We start from the raw sequence: 17,883 nt of genomic DNA, 5'->3' as shown, positions 1-17,883 counted from the left end.
TCAAAGCCCGCTCAACTCAAAGTTTACATTGACATGAATAGACTATGAGTCAGGGCCTTCAGCATGTACATCTTTTGTCAGAATTTCCACTGACACTGCTGTGAGGTGAATGATAGTATGTACTGTGACCCTGAATAGACATTGAACTGGCACTTGAGAATCAACCTGTAAAAAGATTCTGACCTATTATACATTTCATAGTGTGTTTCTTCTGTATGCACACTCAAAGAAGGGGCTTAGTTATGGAGCCAAATTCTCTGCTGATGTAATTCCTTTTATTTCAATGGAGTTACTCCAGTAGAGAATTTTGGCCTCAAGTTTATTATGAACGCTAAGATTTTTGCAACAATTGGAAAATTATATTTGTACCTTATTCAGAAGGACTAGCCAGTGATTGGATTCTAATGTGTTGGGCAGAGTTTCCTGCTAGTTCACTAGGCTGAATGAAAATGTTGTGTTGTTTTATGATTTGTCGTGGTGGTGGTGGTGGTGGTGGTGGTGGTAGTAGTAGTATTATCCATCATCATCATCATCCAACTTTTTTATCCAGCTGACCTTGATGAGTGGTAACATCATGTAACTAAGATATTTTTCATTTACTCTAAGAAGAAATGTGCTGAATTAAATACAAAACACTATATTCCTAATTATTTTTACGCAAAGGATCCTCTTAAAACTATATTTTCAATATTGATTTTAAAACAAACTAATTTAATTAGGGTGATTATTCAAGGTATACACATTGGTCTTTGAATCTATGCATTTAATCTCCATTGACATCCATAAAAAGTATAGTAATTCTCTTGACTTTACTATTAAACATACACTCTGTGATCAGTACATCTGTCTTTATTATAGAAGACAACTACAGTGTGCTATTTGTTATTTAGCAATCCTATTTAAAACTCAAAATCACTGTAATATAGAACTCAGATCAATGAAAACCCAAACAGTATTTTCTGTTCATAGTCTAATGCTGAAACTCTGGCCCTAGAGATTTTCCATTGACTTCAACAGGGCTGGAACTTCACCCTCAGTCTCAAATTCTACGCAGATGTGTCTTGTCAGAGTGACTAAAATGTGTGATCTACAGGGCCTAAAGGAGGGAATGACACAAATATATTTTAACAGTATATCTCCTTCGCTGATGAAGGATAATGTGCCAGCTGCTTTATAGTTTCAGTGTGTTAAAATTGCCTGGGAATATCCATTTACCTAATTTACAGTATCTCTTATAATATAATTTTCATGCATCATGTTAAAAAGTTTTGATAATGTCAGATGAACAGAGTTGTCAGGAACAGTACAGAGGTTTGTTGAGAGAAACTGAATTAGTTTATAACTAATTGAAGGAAACACAATTTATTGTATTTCTGAAGTTAGCTGGATTTCTCTTGGGAGAACTTCTATGTACTTAATTATGGATTAAATTTGGTTCCCACAATTCTTCATGCAAAATCATTTGCCTTCGCAAAACAGAAATGCATTTAGGAATAAACTCTTTTCCTTTCCCCTACACCATTTCTGTCCCCCCAGAAAAAAAGCCAGTGGACATCAATGGGATTTGGATTAGACTGTTCAGGGTCAGATGTGGGAACTTTTGAAAATACTAGTTGAGAAGAATATTTCAATGCCTGAGAGAAACAGATCCTTGGCTTCTCACCACGCTGGTTGGACACACCTTTTTTGGGGATGTAGAGTGCCACCAGCCACACTGATCATCATGGTGGTCAGGGGCATTATTGATCACATTCTAGGTACAAGATGTGTGATTTTCCCTTCGTTGAGGCTGTACATGTTTGAACAGCATGACAGTCCTTGTAGACTTCATTATGAGATGACTGTTCCTAACATACGTTTGTATTTTCTGGCTTAGGATGTTTTGTTCTTATTATTTTTTTCTCAGGATTTGGAGACAACTGAAAACACATTAAGAAAGAACCAAGGTACGAGATTCAATCTGAGGCTTCCTGACTCCTTTGCTCCTCGCATTGGTCTGGAAAAGCCTAGACAAAAGCTCGACAACATAGTCCATCCTCCGGAGAATGAATTAATACATGTGTCTGCTTTGCATTTGCAATTGGATGAGTCACAGAAAATCTTACAGAAGGAAGGAGAGTAAGTGCAAAATTGATTCTCACTAGAGCAGGTTACTTAAATAAATAAAACCAGTGTTCTAAATTGGTCACATGACCATTAATTTCTGGTAAGAGGCATATATTTAAATATTTAGGAACAAAGTTAGTATAAGGATATTTGTTTCATGTTGTTGACCACATATTTCTAAGTTTTGTGAAGATTTCCTCAATATTTCAAAAGTATGTGTCATATACTTGAGACTCTATATGGCTATCTTTAAAAATGTGAGGTTGTAATTGGCCAAGGATGCTTGCTTGCTATTCGATATCAGTATTACTGTACCTGGTCTTTGGTATGTTGTTACCAGGATGTATTCTTCATAGCATTACACTTGGAAGCTTCACCTAGTGTAAAATGACTTCCTGTATGCTCAGTGGTCAGAGGCTTTGGGTTGAAAGGTGCTACAGAGGAACAAAGTATTAATAGTATTATCTATACACCTCAAAATAAGCTCCATCTAGGAACTGGATAACTTAAGACTAGAAAAAGAATATAGAGCCTTTCAAGACATTAGTCGGAATAGGCAATAAAACGGCAGATGAAATTCAATGTTGATAAATGCGAAGTAATGCACATTGTAAAATATAAGGCCAACTATACATACAAAATGTTCTGTTCTAAATTAGCTGTTACCACTCAAGAAAGAGCTCTTGGAGTCATTGTGGATAGTTCCTCTGAAAACATCCATTCAATGTGCAGTGACAGTCAAAAAAGCTAACAGAATGTTGGGAATCATAAAGAAAGGATAGATAATAAGACAGAAAATATCATATTGACTCTATGTAAATACTGTGTGCAGATGTGGTTGATCCATCTCAAAAAAGGTACACTGGAATTGGAAAAGTTCAAAAAAGGGCAACAAATGAGTAGGGGTTTGGAACAGCTTCCCTGTGAGGAGAGATTAATAAGACTGGGACTTTTCAACTTGGAAAAGAGACAATTAAGGGGGGATATGATAGATGTCTATAAAATCATGACTAGTGTGGAGAAAGTAAATAAGGAAGTGTTATTTACTCCTTCTCATAACACAAGAACCTAGGGGTCACCAAATGAAATTAATAGGCAGCAGGTTTAAAACAAAAGGATGTATTTATTCACACAATGCACAGTCAACCTGTGGAACTCGTTGCCAGAGAATGTTTTGAAGTCCAAGACTATAACAGGATTCAAAAAAGAGATAGATAAGTTCCTGGAGGATAGGTCCCTCAATGGCTATTAGCCAGGGTGGGCAGGGATGCAAAACCATGCTCTGAAGTATCCCTAGCCTCTGTTTGCCAGAAGCTGGGAATGGGCAACAGGGGATGGATCACTTGATTACCTGTTCTGCTCATTCCCTCTGAAGCACCTGGCATTGGCCGCTGTCAGAAGACTGGATACTGGGCTAGATGAACCATTGGTCCGGCCTAGTATGACCATTCTTATGTTCGGTTAAGATTAGTGAATGTCTGGTATCTGTTTGGTGCTCTGAAGGAAGAGACTTGGTGATCTCATTCTAACTGGTAAGAGATAAGTGTCTTCATCAGAGCCATTAGTGGGAATAAGGGATTAGCTGATCATCCTATGGGATGTCTAGAAACAGGATCGAGGAACACTGATTGGGTCTTGCAAGAAAACTTGCAGGGTGTGCTGTGCCCATGAAGTCAGAAGACTTCAGTCACCAGAACTATTGTTCCAATAAGAACTTAAGTCAACTGAAAAAGAAAAAAGAAGAAAATTTCCCCTCCTCAACAACAGCAGAAGTAGATTAAACAATTTCAGTTCAAAGAATTAGCAACACTAGGCTATGATGGAGCAAAGTTTTCCATTATTACTTTTTTTTTTGGCAACTATCTTGTGGATGTTGTGAGTCTGTGGATGTGTTTGTTTATGGATCAGTTTTGGCATGCAATCCGTGCAAGACTATCAAACAGCTATTTTTTTCCATAATAACAGAATGTTTCTCAAGGTTACAGTGACTGTATTTCCTATATAAATCTGTTTGCTCTCTTAAACTCACCACAGAGCTCTGTAAGTGGGTGGCTGATGTTAGCAGTCACAAGAAAATAGCATGTCTTTCAAATGCCTAACAAAACCATTGTGTGCTAATAGTTTTAAGACTCTAATAGTTTTAAAGTAAGTGCAATCTGAAAATATTAAAATTCTTGCAAGTTTCATTGTGTCCCCAACTGGGCATGCAGTTAACAATCTTAATTGTGCAACAGAGCCTTCCCTGTGATCTCTAGCAGTTTCTTAGGTCCAACACTATGATGTGCCAAATGCCTCTTGTATGTGATAGGCACCTCAACTCCCATTGATTCCATTGGGAGTTGAGGTATGTATTCAGAACCTAGCATGAGGCACTTAGTACTCCTCTAGCAGAGATAGAAAAATAAACTGGGAATCAGGACACCTAGTTTCTATTCTTGGCTCTGCCATTTGATCTGCAGTTTAACCTTGGGTAAGTCGCTTAACTTTTCTATGCCTGTACTTTCCCCTCACACTCTTTATATAGCTCAGTGTTTTGAGCATTGGCCTGCTAAATCCAGGGTTGTGAGTTCAATCCTGGAGGGGGCCATTTAGAGAACTGGGGTAAAAATCTGTCTGGGGATTGGTCCTGCTTTGAGCAGGGGGAGTGGACTAGATGACCTTCTGAGGTCCCTTCCAATCCTACTCTTAGAAAAATGTATTTATTTAGATTGCAAACTCTTCAAAGCAGGGACTGCCTCTTATGTATTTTTGTACAGTTTCTAGGCCAATGGAACAACAGGCTCAATGGGAGCCTCTGAGTACGGGTGCTACTGTAACACAAATAATAAATTAGTACTTCATATCCTCATCATGCCATTTGCAAGCACTGTATACAGGAAAACTCCACTTTCCAATTATATTATCTACATAGCTGTTCAATATGTACATTTGATACAACTACCCAAATAGAGCATTTTATCCTCATTAGAAGTTCCTTCTTTAATTTACAGTTTCATCCTTTTGCTGTCCAGTGCAGGAAATGTCCTTTCTGTTTTGTTAATTCACTTTCACTTCTCTTGTAAGATCAGGATCACGCTTCCCATTATACATTGTAAAGGTGTGAATTCGTCTCTTTAGTTGTCCTGTGCTTCACTGTCTGCTGTTTTTCATGGTTACTAATCAGCCTGGTATCATTATTGTAGCCTTTACTATGCTAATGATGGCTTCAATTTTTTCATCCTGTTCAGCTGTAATTTATTATTGCTGGTCATGATGGCCTATGAGAGTAATATTACTTTCTTCAGACATCAACTATTCTCTGAATTAAAAAAAAAATTAAAAAATCAAATTGCCTTTTCTAAAGGATATCCAAACTACTGCTTCCTGGCAGAAAACTTGACCTAATTATTGAGAAAAGGGGTGAAACAATGTTATTTAGTGGTTGTATTACTATAGCATTTAGAAGCCTTAGTCATGGACCAGGACCCCATTGGGCTAGGCACAGACACAGAATAAAAAGATGCTCCTTACGCAAAGAGCTTACCATCTCAGGATAAGACAAGAGACAACAGATGGATACAGATACATAAGGAAGTACAAGGAAACAGTGAGACACTATTGGTAAGCATGGTAGGCAGCAGTATCGGCACAACAGTGCACTAACCGTTGTGGCAAAAAAGTTTTCTTACACTCAACTTTGTTTAACATCACTGCCAGTCTATAGTAATGGGTGTATGTGCCATCTGGCACTTGATCACCATATAGAAATTAGAAAAGCACTTAGAGTTTATAAGATCTGTTTAGATTTAGTACTTTGGTCAACTAAGCTCATTAAAAATCCATCTTTCAGCATGGGTTTATAACAAAATGTTCAGAAAATATGGCTCTAGTCAAAACAATCTTATCACATGAATGTTGCCATTTGTCAAATGCTTGGTAGATTGTGAAAGGCATTCCTATGGCATAGAATTGTTATTCCTAGCAGATGTCTTTGAGATTTCTTTTCTTTTAAACTATTCCACTTGTCTGCTTTTCTAGTACAGTCAAACCTCGCAATAACGCACCACTCCATAACGCGAAATCACATATAGCGCGATCACAGGTTGGCTCCCCTTTAAGGCATAATACAGTACGGTACTGTACCAATGGTCCCCAACACCATGGCAGGGAAGAGAAGCTGCAACCTCACACCTGCCAGGGTCAGAGAACTCTGAGGCTGCGGGCGCCGGTGCTCTCTGTCCCCGGCAGGCAGGGAGCCGCAACTCCTCTTGAAGTGGGAGAGAAGCCACGGCCCCGCATCTGCCGGGGACAAAGAGCATCGGTGCCCGCAGCCCTGGAGTTCTCTGTCCCCAGCAGGCAGGGGGATGCAGCTCCTCTCCTCTGCTGGGCACTAGGCACAAGGCGGCGCACATCGATGCACCGCATTGGGGACCACTGACAAACCCCGCTATACCACGACCCTGCATTTAGCGCAAAGTAAGTTTTTGGACCCCAAACATCACATCATAGCAGGATTTCACTGTACTTCTTTGTCCCTTGTGCTTTACAAAGCACCTTCTATTATAATAAACAGTTTCAAAAACTAATAAGACTAAAATAACATCAACACTTTATCTTAAATGTTTGGATATTTTCATCCTCCTGTTTTAAAAATCTCGTGCTACTAAGATGTAGTTTATAATCAAATGGAATACATCTAGGCTTTATGATGCTGACCTGATTTCATAACACTGTTGTGATTATGATCCGAGTGACTTTATGTGTAATACTCTTTGTCTATTTGCCATTTTCTAACAATGAGTAATGACCCACCTCAAGGGTCCCAGAGCCCAGGCTGCAGCCAGAGCCTAAATGTCTACACAGCAATTAAATACCTTCTAGCTTGAGTCCTGTGAGAATAATCAGCTGGCTCAGGCGAGCCATGGGGGTGTCTAATTGCAGTGTAGACATATCCTTTGTGGTGCTCTCTCCTGCTCTAAATCATATTTCTTTAGATCTCTGGATATTGGTAGAAAATAATGCTTTAATTGTTTTGAATAAAGGGTAAAGGTAGCAATGAGAGTTCATTATTTAAATATTACAGTACCTCTCTCTATGGAATCAGATTGTTCTTCATGCATTAAGTAGTCTTAATATTTTCGTAGATATTGACTTGGAGAGTCAATTTGGGTATGAAGTAGAGCTTCATACCCAAATATCTTGATGGAGGCAAATAAGTATTAAAAGATGTAATCTTAATGAAGATGTAGTAGTACTTCTGAGATCAATTCATCCCCATTCCCAAAATATTTCTAGTAGCTTCCTTCAGGAGCAAATAATATTTGAAATGGCTAGATAATACAAACAAAATCTGAAAGCATTTCATTTGGGTTATTAATGTCTAAATTAGAACATTTATGGTTTCCATTCATATGGAACTGTGCATATGTTATGTATATGTCCCCTTCCAATACTCTTCTGACTGTACTTGAACAAAGTGAATAGGGTCTTTGAAAATTTCATCACAAACTATCCAATGTAAAGGTCAGAAAGAAACAAATCTTAAAAAAACAAACCAAACAAACAAACAAAAAACAAGTGTTCAAATTGCAATCCTGAGGGCTCTATTAAAATATAATTATTTTATGGCTTCCAGAGTACACAGAGTAAGGGAACCAAAGAAAACGTATTCTGCACTCATCTGATTGAAATACCACAAACCATCATGAAAAAGCCCATAATCATACTTCTGTTTGCCTAGACCCTGACATTAGGGGACAGTGCAAACAGATCACAGCTTTCTGCAATCTGTTAGAGCTGTAGGAGGCTGGCAAAGTCTGAAAGAAGAGAACTTCTGGCTGAGAGAGAAGCATGGTCAGAACAGCTGGGAATGTATTGATACAAACCTCCATTTAGAGTTTTCTATTGGTGGAGTACTTAGGGAACAGACAGTGAAATTTTAATGCTGCTTGCCTACCAGCCCTAGTGGAAACAGGACATGCCCTTCCTGGAAGTAAAAGCTCAAGGATTTTCATTTTGACAGAAGGCTAGAAAAGGAGTGCTCACACCATCTAGAAATGGTGGTATATCAACATTTTTTCTTTTTTTTAGCACTGGGGACTTTTTTCCAGGTTGAAAATGAACTGTACTGACTTCAGTGGAGCTAGGCTGATTTACACCAGCTGAGGACCTAGCGCTAGGAAACACAGAATAAAGAGGGAATTGAGAGAGAACTATTCCAAGAAAAAGTATAATTAGCTATAAACAATGTACAATAAATGCTCAGGGAAGATGAATGAGGTTAAAGGTAAAACAAAGCTCAAATAAAGTAGATCCCTGTATGGAGTGGGAAAGCAGCCTGGAGCAGGGAAAACTGAAAACTTAGGAATGCATGATTAAGATAATCTAATGAAAGATAAAATTGGCCTTTTCCCTTGCTTTACACTCTATTCTGTTGTTCAGATATTGCACCTATTCGTTGCCTTTTCTCTGATGGTCTTTGCCATCACATGGTATATTGGGTCAACTGATTCTGGTTGAAGTCAATTTCCAAGTTTCCTTTGGTTTAGCATAGCATTTCATACATATTTCACATTGTTAGATTGTTTTGGTTCCTTCTCCTCACTTTGGTGAATCTCTTTGGCTAATCCTTTGAACATCATAAAAGTATTAGAAACGTAATTTAAAAAACAAAAACAAAACAAAACACTATGTTCAAATCTAGCAAAGCAAGACAGTTAGAAACAATACAAAAGATATTCAGAATCAGCTTTTGTTATTATAAAGATTTTTTTTAATGATGATTGTTAAAACATTTTTATAGAATGCATTTTTTCCTGGAAAAAGAAGTAGAGAAGCTGGACTCTGATCTCTCTCAGTGGAAATGGAAATATGAAGAAATGCGACAGTCCAAGCTGGAGAGCCTGAAACAGGTATGTTGACAGAAAAAGCAAACAAAATACTACTACTGGGGAACAGAGAGCAAAACAGTCTGTGAAACTGATAAACAAGTAATTTTGGACTGTAGCAGATGCCTGCCCTAGAGGAAACAATATTTTCTGTATTTGACAAAAAATGTCAGTCACCATTCTCACCCTCATTCAGAGCCCATTATGCAGAGAATGACCAACTACTGAGCCAAATTACATCATACAAGCATATTATATAGTAGTTTCATTTGGACTAAATGTTTCAAACCATCCATGCTTTATGACCTAAATGGAAACTGCTGAGTCCTGATAACTCTCATAAAATTCATTGTAATTTGTGGGTACTTCTGAAAATCAGGTCACTTCTATTTAGGTGTCAAAACATTGGTATAGAAGAGTTTACTGTAACTTTAAGCAGCCAGGTTTGGAACATATGGTTAAAGCGTTTACACTTTATTTGCCTCTATTGTGCACAAGACACCAAGAATTTTTAGGTTTTTTTAAAATTAAATTACAGTGATTATCAAACACTTAGATTAAGTCAATTACTATTATTTAGATTATATTTTTTAAAATTAGCATACATATATAAACTCAGCAGGGAATGCACTATAGCAATGTTTGAATTGAATCCTCTACATTTTACACATTTTACTTTGTAGTCCTGGATCTTCTCTTGTCTGTTATCTTAGGCTTCCTTTAGATTTTGGTATCTTTTACTCTCCTTAGTTGTTATGTAGGAAAATCTTTCCTGATTAAATGCAAACTATTCAACTGGTCTATCATATCTCTGTGATTAAAATATTGAAGCAGATGTTCTGGTAAATTATTTTGCCCTGAGGTTTTGATCACTGCTGGGGAGAAGAGAACAATAAAAATTGATACTGATACACGGATAAGAGACAACTATCATGCAGTCTCCAACTGCAAATCATCTTTGAGTTCTTAGTTGGATACATGTTGAAAAGAAAAAACTAATTTTAACATGAGATGTTTATTTTGATGTAATACATGATATTGAACAAACACACACAGAAAATATTTGTATTTAACTGTGAACAGAAGGTAACTTTTTGTGTATTCTGCATATCTTGGAAGTTTTGTAGGGCTATGATTTATTTTGTTTTTAATATTACAGAGGAAAACATTAGTTTTAGTAAATCTGATTAATTTGAATGAAATTACCACCATGAATCTATTTTGTAAGTGAAAATCCTCCATATTTTAAAATGCACAAATCTTGTGTGTGGGTGAAAGTTGTTTGATATATATCAGTGTTAAGAAAAAATATTCAACTACTCTTACAAGCTTCTTGATAACAAAGATTATCTCTCTTGAGAAATCATCATAATAGAAAACAAATGTAACAATAAATCTATGATCTTTTTCCTCAAATAGATATGATATCACAGCTATAGAATAGGGCATCAGTAAAATGTAGCTTCTTAGATATCGAACTGCAGCTACATTTCAGCTGGAGCTGCCAAATTTCTCTGTTTTAAATAAAATTAGATATCAAATTTTCAAAGACAAATTGCTGGATTTCTATCAGTTCAGGAAACAGTATGCTAACTGTCCTTGAAAATTCCTATTTAAATTTAAAAAAATGCACATCACACTAGATAGTTCAAAAATCCCTTTTATTAGGTAACATTTAAATGAGTATTTTGCAAGCTTAGTAGTATGACTCTCAACCTGCTAATACTGACACCCTTATTTTATCCAGATATGTTCTCTATTTTCAGACTGTTACATAGCTGAATTTTTGCTAGCTATAGGGAAGTGAATGTAACCAGGCACTTCTGTTACTAGCTTTTTGTGTTTTGTGTTTGACTGTAGTTTGACTACATTTTCTTTGATAATTTCATATTGCTTCTGAAACTGTTTAAAAATGTGTCATTTCTTTGTTTGAAGTCTGGTGTAAGTAACTTAAGTGTCATATTTTTGGTAGCTAAGACGTGTTCACAAGTATTGTAAACAAAAACACGTCATGGTTGTTTTAGTGACTGATACTTTGGAAGAGCCCAGTCTGGTTAGTGTCTACCCTCTAGTCCCCTCTGGAATGATGGAGCTGTTCAAGAATGTGAGATCCCATAATCCTCAAGTGATCTGGAGTGGTTGTCTGTTGTAGATAGTCTTGTAGATAGAAGCTTAAAAATATAGTTCTAACTCTCATGGATAAAACAGAAAAGGTCTTTAGTATCCTTCTGATATACTAAAAGTATGTTGAGAGGTTCTTATCTATCTGCATTATGGATCCACCAGCTTAAAGATTTGCTGTACCTGGACCAGCAGTGTTAATGCAACTATGCATGAAGGGAGACACATGCTGAACCTAGTCTTCTTACTGGTCTTGGTTATCTGCAGGGTAGTTATTGTCCTTATGGGGATTACAGGATCATTCATTATAGTGTAGAGTTCACCTCTGGGGATAAAACAAATTCCCTTCAACTAACCATGCATAATAAATGTTGCCCATTATATCATGCGGGATTTGGAGAAATGCTAACGCACTCAGACTCAAGCACAGCCCTTTTCAAGGATACTTCTAGAGTAATGAACTCTATGTTTCATTCGATTCTTGCTGTACCTTTCACTCTGAGAGTACAATGGTTCTGATCTAAGTGGTCATGTGGAGATAATATTTCATAGAATTAACAACCTTATTTCTCTTGCCAAACCATCTTCTTCAGAACAGTGGACGATCTTAGTTTTTCAGTGTCAATGCCTCTAAAGATAACAATTAGTAGCAATGTGATTTAGTTCTGCTCGTTTTTTGGAAAAACAAGATTTTGGTCAGGTTTGATGAGCTAAGAGGTATTAAGTAAAGGAGCACAGAAACTTCATAACTGCTATACTAGAATAAAGCAGTGGTGCAGCAAATGCAGCACTTTGCCTTAGAAAGAAGCATATTACCACATCTTAAAAATGGAGAGGAAAATCTTTTTCTTTTTTTTTAAAGACTTCACTCACCCCAAAAGTATTTGGAAACTATAAACTAGTTTCTAACTAGGAAAAAATCCTAGAAAAAGTGACAATATGTACACAATGATGCTATCCCAGGTTCTAGTATGTGTTCACACAGCATCGAATGTGTCCTGTTCAGAGTCATAAGCAAGAGAGATAGTATATATTGTTGTTAGAGTAGGCAACTGGCAGTTAAGAGGCCTGAGTTCAACCCCTAAATCTATTTCCAACTCACAATATGAAATTATACAAGTCATTTTATATTGCTGGACCGTGTATTACGGGGTTCACTTACCATTGGGCACCTCCTTGTGGCTGAGTCTGGGGATTGATTCCACTCAGGTCTGATGCCTTGCCTTCAGACAGATTGCTTCTGGCCCATGACTCATCTGTTTCAGGACTCGCAGTGCTCCCTCTTTGTGACTCAGCCCTCCAGCCAGGTCATTATATAGACCTCCGCTTCGTATCCAAGTCCCACTGGGTCAGCTTTCTGCATGCCATTCCAGACAGTCTTCTGCTCCAAGGCCAGGTCCTATGTTAGTTCCTCAGCAGCTGGGAACCTAGGTTCCAGCCCAGGGATTCTTTGTCTAGCAACCATTATCTCCTTGCTCCTAGTCCCTGTTGCTATTTCTCTGGACTCTTTCCTACTTCCCTTCTCTATTTCCTGGTACCAGCTCAAATTTACCAGCCTAAACACCCTCATCCTGCGGGTAAATGTACACTAATTCTTCCTTTGGGATTATTGCCAGACTCTGTAACCCCAAACACACCTCCCTTCTCCAAGGGAGTAACTGCAGACTACTTCCCCTGGCATAAACAGTTAACATAAACATGTAAAGGGTTAAGAAGTTCACCTAGCCTAGCTGACACCTGACCAGAGGAACCAATGGGGGAACAAGATGTTTCAAAAGGAAGGAGGCAAGTTGCCTTTGTTTAGTCAGTTTTCAGTTTCAGTCAGAGTGAAAAAGATCAAGGAACCAGCCTCTTACACTGCTCTACAGCCAAAATGCTTCTGAAATAAATGTAGTCAAACTTTACTAATTTTGGGTCACTGAGAACGAAAATGATGCTTAAAATTGTTGATTGGCTCTAGTTTTCAAGATATGCTTTTGGTCAGTATATACGACCCTTGACTTGGGAATGGCGGAGGATAAGTGAGTTATAAAGGGAAGGGATCTCAATTTAAACCAGAAATGACTAAAATAGATCTTTGACTGGATCTATGAATAAATCTATGACTGGGTTTGGACAGTACTTGCTTTTTAGGCAAAACAATGAATGATGCAATCCGAAGCTGGTATTGCGTCATACATGATATGAATTGCATCATGTTATTCCTAGAAGTCATGGATGATGCAATCATAATGAAGCTTACATCACTCTGCTGAACAAATTGCCCTATATCAGCTCTAGAAATCAAACAGTGTCGTGCTCTCTTCTTTGTCAGTGTTTGATTTTGCAAAGGGACACATTTCTGTTTAGCCAAAGTGAGCAGAGATGCCTCGTACTTGTGTGAACAGTGAGATAACTTCTGCTATGTTTGTGGTGAAGTTACTTTTGCATCACAAAAGCGCAATCTAACCACTCTGGTTAAGAAAGCCAATCACCTTTCTTTTGGCTGCAAAATTGGAGATCAGGACAAGAGGTGGGCCCCACACATATGCTGCAAGACTTGTGCAACAAATCTTGGCCAGTGGTTGAACAGGAAAAGGAAATCTATGCCTTTTGCAGTGCCAATGATTTGGAGAGAGCGAACAGATCATACTGGCAATTGTTACTTCTGCATGGTGCCTCCAGTTGGGAAAGGTGTGTCAAAGAAGAAAAAGTGGACTGTGCATTATCCAAACATTCCATCAGCTACACACCCAGTACCCCATGGAGAAGGACTGCCGGTTCCTGATGCACCGGAATCATTCTCACTTGAGTCAGATGAGGAAGAGGAAGAGAATGAAACTTCTAATCCTGAACCATCAATGTCACAGGACCCACATTTTCTCCCATCCTCCTCCTCTGAACCACACCTCATAACACTAGGTGAACTGAATGACCTTGTCAGGGATTTGGAACTACCCAAGAGTAATGCAGAGCTGTTGGGCTCCAGACTACAGCAGTGGAATCTCCTGGCAGGCTATCAGAGCAAATGGAGCCCATTAATGCTTGCAGACTATTGCTGGACAGTGACAAGAGATGCTCCATTTAATGAATACAAGAGACAAGCCAAGAAGCGCTGAGTAGACACTAAATAGGACTAAACTATGTACATAATAGTTTTTTGCCTTTTGTTTCATAATAAATTTTATTTATGTAACCCTTTTGCTGATTTTTAAAGTGTTACATAAACAGGACAGGTGAAATATTATCATGTAAAGCAACCATAAACACATGAAAAGACCTAGGTTTACAATTTATGATTAAAACTCTACTATCTACACAATATACATAGACATAAAATATAAAAACTTAAATATCTTAGAAACAGTAGCCAATCAGTTGTTTTAATTGTCATATTTGAATTCAGCCCATCAAAATACATAATAAATTTCACATTTTATCTCTGAAGCAGACTACTTCTCAAAAATTGTAGACCAGTGTTATCAGAGTAGTAAGTTTTAGAAAGGAATAAATAGGTTTATGTTTATTTTCTTTTGTGACTTGTCTTGGTGCTATTAAAGGAATTATCAGATTGGATATTCTTGTGTGTATTAAGATTTTTTCCCAGGGGAACGTCCTATGTTTTCAATCTATTGTCTGTGAAATTAGCTGATATGTTGTTCCCCACAGGTTTTTTTTTCTTTTTTTTACCTTTCTTTTCTTTAATTAAAAGCCTTCTTTTTAAGAACCTGATTGATTTTTTCCCTGTTTTTTTAGATCCAAGGGAATTGGATCTGGACTCACCAGGGACTGGTGGGGGGAAAAAGGGAGGACGAAGGAATAATTCTTCTTTGTTTTTGAGATCCAAGGGAATTGGATCTGGATTGACCAGGGAATTGATGGAGGAGTCTCTCAAGGCTACCCAGAGAGGGGAAGGTTTTAGGGGGAAAGGGAGTGATCCAGGTACTCAGAAATTCTGGATGGTGGCAGCGAGACCAGATCTAATCTAGTAATTAAGCTTAGAAGTGTCCGTGCAGGTCCCCACATCTGTACCCTAAAGTTCAGAGTAGGGGTGAGATCTGTGACATCCCCCAAAGCCCTTCTTCTTCTTCTTCTTCTTCTTCTTCTTCAGGTTTGTGGCATAGCAGACTCACTTCCCGAGTCTATGACTGCCATGCATTGTACTTAGTATCTTTTCCATGACTTAGAGTGGTGTTTCCCAAATTTGGGACGCCGCTTGTTTAGGGAAAGCCCTTGGCAGGCTGAGCCGGTTTGTTTACCTGCTGCGTCCGCAGATCTGGCTGTTCGCAGCTCCCACTGGCCGTGATTCGCTGCTCCAGGCCAATGGGAGCTGCTGGAAGCAGCAGCCAGTACATCCCTCAGCCCATGTTTCTTCCCACATCCCCCGTTGTCCTGGAGCAGCGAACCATGACCAATGGGAGCCGCAATTGGCTGGACCTGCAGAGATGGCAGGTAAACAAACTAGCCCGGCCCGCCAGGAGCTTTCCCTAAGCAAGTAGTGTCTCAAGTTTAGGAAACACTGACTTAGAGTCTCGCACCTTTCTCCATATTCTTAGAGAATTGCGAAAGAGTTTTTTTTAAAATGGGCCCTGTTTTCCTAATTTTTTTTTGATTGATGTGGCAAGAATTTTTATTTTTACTGTAAGGCTGAGTTTGCTATATAAATAGCTCCTTTCATTGGTACAGTCTTTACAATCCCAAAAGAATATGATCTATGATTTCAGGATTGCATGTTACACATTTGTGTGCATGTTAATTAGAAATAAATTACTGTTTAATCTACAATGTCCTGTTATCATTCTAAATAGAGCCACTTCGCTCTTCCTCCCAGGGCCTTGGATTATGTCAACATTGTTAACTGTAGGGCATACGTCTCAGAATTTTTTCCATTCCTTTTATTTGCCAACAATTCTTACCATTCCTTCCTTAGTTCATTTTTGATTAGGTGTTTAAATTTTTGTTTGCTTAAGGGAATTCCTAGGTTCATGATTAATAACACTTTTTTGCCTATTTGTCAGCCAGTTTGTTGACTGCTATCACTATATGTGCCGGGAACCATGCTATTACTGTGGTTATATTCAATGGTGATAGTTCAGTTATTAGCTGTAATATTTCATTAAAGATACTGTCATTTCTGCTAGAAGACTTATCACTGTAAAATTGTCTGCGGCCCTGATAAGGAGTCTCACAGGTTGGCTACAGTAGCTGGCCACACATCTGAAGTCCAATTTAGTGCCAGTATAATCCCTGTTATCTTAGCTGTAAAGACTGATACAAAGTCACTTAGCACTATGGCTTTCTTGAATCTGAGTGAGGTACTCAGAGAGCTGTTCCCACTCTCCTTGCATCTTCCTCGTTGGAGCCATCTGTATACATTTGGCAATAGTGTCCCTGCTTGTCACCAATATATTGATTTGTTATATGTTGTATATTTATCAGTCTTCTCTCTCTATGTATTTCACTATATAATTCCATGTCTATCTCGGGGGGAAAGTTTTCCAGTGATACAGTATTTTTGGTTTCTTTCAATCCTCTTTTCATTAAGATCCTTTATCCACTTCTGTAGCCTACTCATATGGGGAATTTTGAGGGTTTTTTGTCCTTCCCTTAATTCCCAATGATCGTTATTTATTAACTTTGTGTTATCATCTTTGCTATTACGTAGTACTTTGTCACAAAAGTTTAAGTCTAGGAGTTTCATTCTAAGAGTGACAGACATTTCACTGCCTGCTCTCTCTAGTACATGAAGAGGTATAATAATGAAGGTACCACATATGATATGCAGTGCCTGTGTTTTGGATATAGTCTAGTTTTCTCAGATTCCTTTCATTGCTGATCCAAAGACCTGACATCTATACTCAGTAAGTGGTCTAATTAACGCTTTGTATAGTATTGTCACAATTTTCTTATCTGCTCCTCAGAATGTTCCAGAGATACTTTTCAGTAAGTTGATTCTACATTTTCACTTTTCTTTAATATTTTAATATGGTCCCTCTAAGTGAGCTTATCAAATATCACACCTAAGAATTTTTTTAATTTTTCACTATATTTAGATGTTTGTTATATCACTATAAATTTACAACTTCTTGGATTTTCCTTTTTGTGAAGCTCACTCCCTTAATTTTGCTTAAGGAAAATTGGAAGCTCCACCTGTTTCCCCATTATGCACTTAAGTGTATTATTGATTCTTTTGGCAGCTCTTTCAAGGTTTCTGCTTTTGGTCCATATGACCAGCCTTGCCCCTGCTTCCCCAGCAGTAAGTTTTTGGGTGTGCGGGGTAGTGCTTACCTTGGGGGCTCCTCAGAAGGGCCACAGGAACTCCCCTCCCTCAGTTCCTAACTGCATGTGCTGCCTCTGCCTGCAGGCACCACCGCCACAGCTCTCATTGACCGTGGTTCCCAGTCAATGGGACCTGCAGAATCTGGGCTTGGAGCAGAGCAGAGGCAGCACTTGGATCTAGGAGCTGGAGGTTGCCACTTCCCAGGAGCTCGGTAGGGAACTTGCCCCAGCCTCACCGACCCCTCCTCCCCTGGCTGTGATGCCCCTCCCCCTGAACACCCACAGCGCTCCCCCAGATGCAGCTCCCCTGAGCACCCACAGCACCCTCTCGGCCACCACCTGCAGCACCCCAGGGCTGCCCCTCCAAGCCTGTCACCCTCAAAGTTTTAATCAGGGGTAAATAGTAAAAGTCATAGACAGGTCATGGGCTGTGAATTTTTGTTTACTGCCCTGTCCATGACTTTTACTAAAAATACCCATGACTAAAACATAGCCTCACATATGACACAGTTGTCAGCAAATAACATGATCT

At 38.5% G+C, this 17,883-nt stretch overlaps 1 protein-coding gene across 1 annotated transcript in view; it reads left to right on the top strand.

Moving 5' to 3' along the window:
- CCDC102B (coiled-coil domain containing 102B) overlaps nt 1-17,883 on the top strand; it is a 342,057-nt gene that overhangs the window by 49,027 nt on the left and 275,147 nt on the right. Inside the window, exons 3-4 of the mRNA XM_050938820.1 lie at nt 1,907-2,118; nt 8,888-8,996. Of these exons, the coding sequence (XP_050794777.1) occupies nt 1,907-2,118; nt 8,888-8,996 (321 nt within the window). The remainder of the gene's footprint in view (nt 1-1,906; nt 2,119-8,887; nt 8,997-17,883) is intronic.

This window comes from Gopherus flavomarginatus, chromosome 2 (genome assembly GCF_025201925.1).
Source record: "Gopherus flavomarginatus isolate rGopFla2 chromosome 2, rGopFla2.mat.asm, whole genome shotgun sequence".
Lineage (NCBI taxonomy): Eukaryota > Metazoa > Chordata > Testudines > Testudinidae > Gopherus > Gopherus flavomarginatus.
The sequence above is the reverse complement of the archived record's forward strand: the minus strand, read 5'-3'. Positions and strand labels throughout refer to the sequence as shown.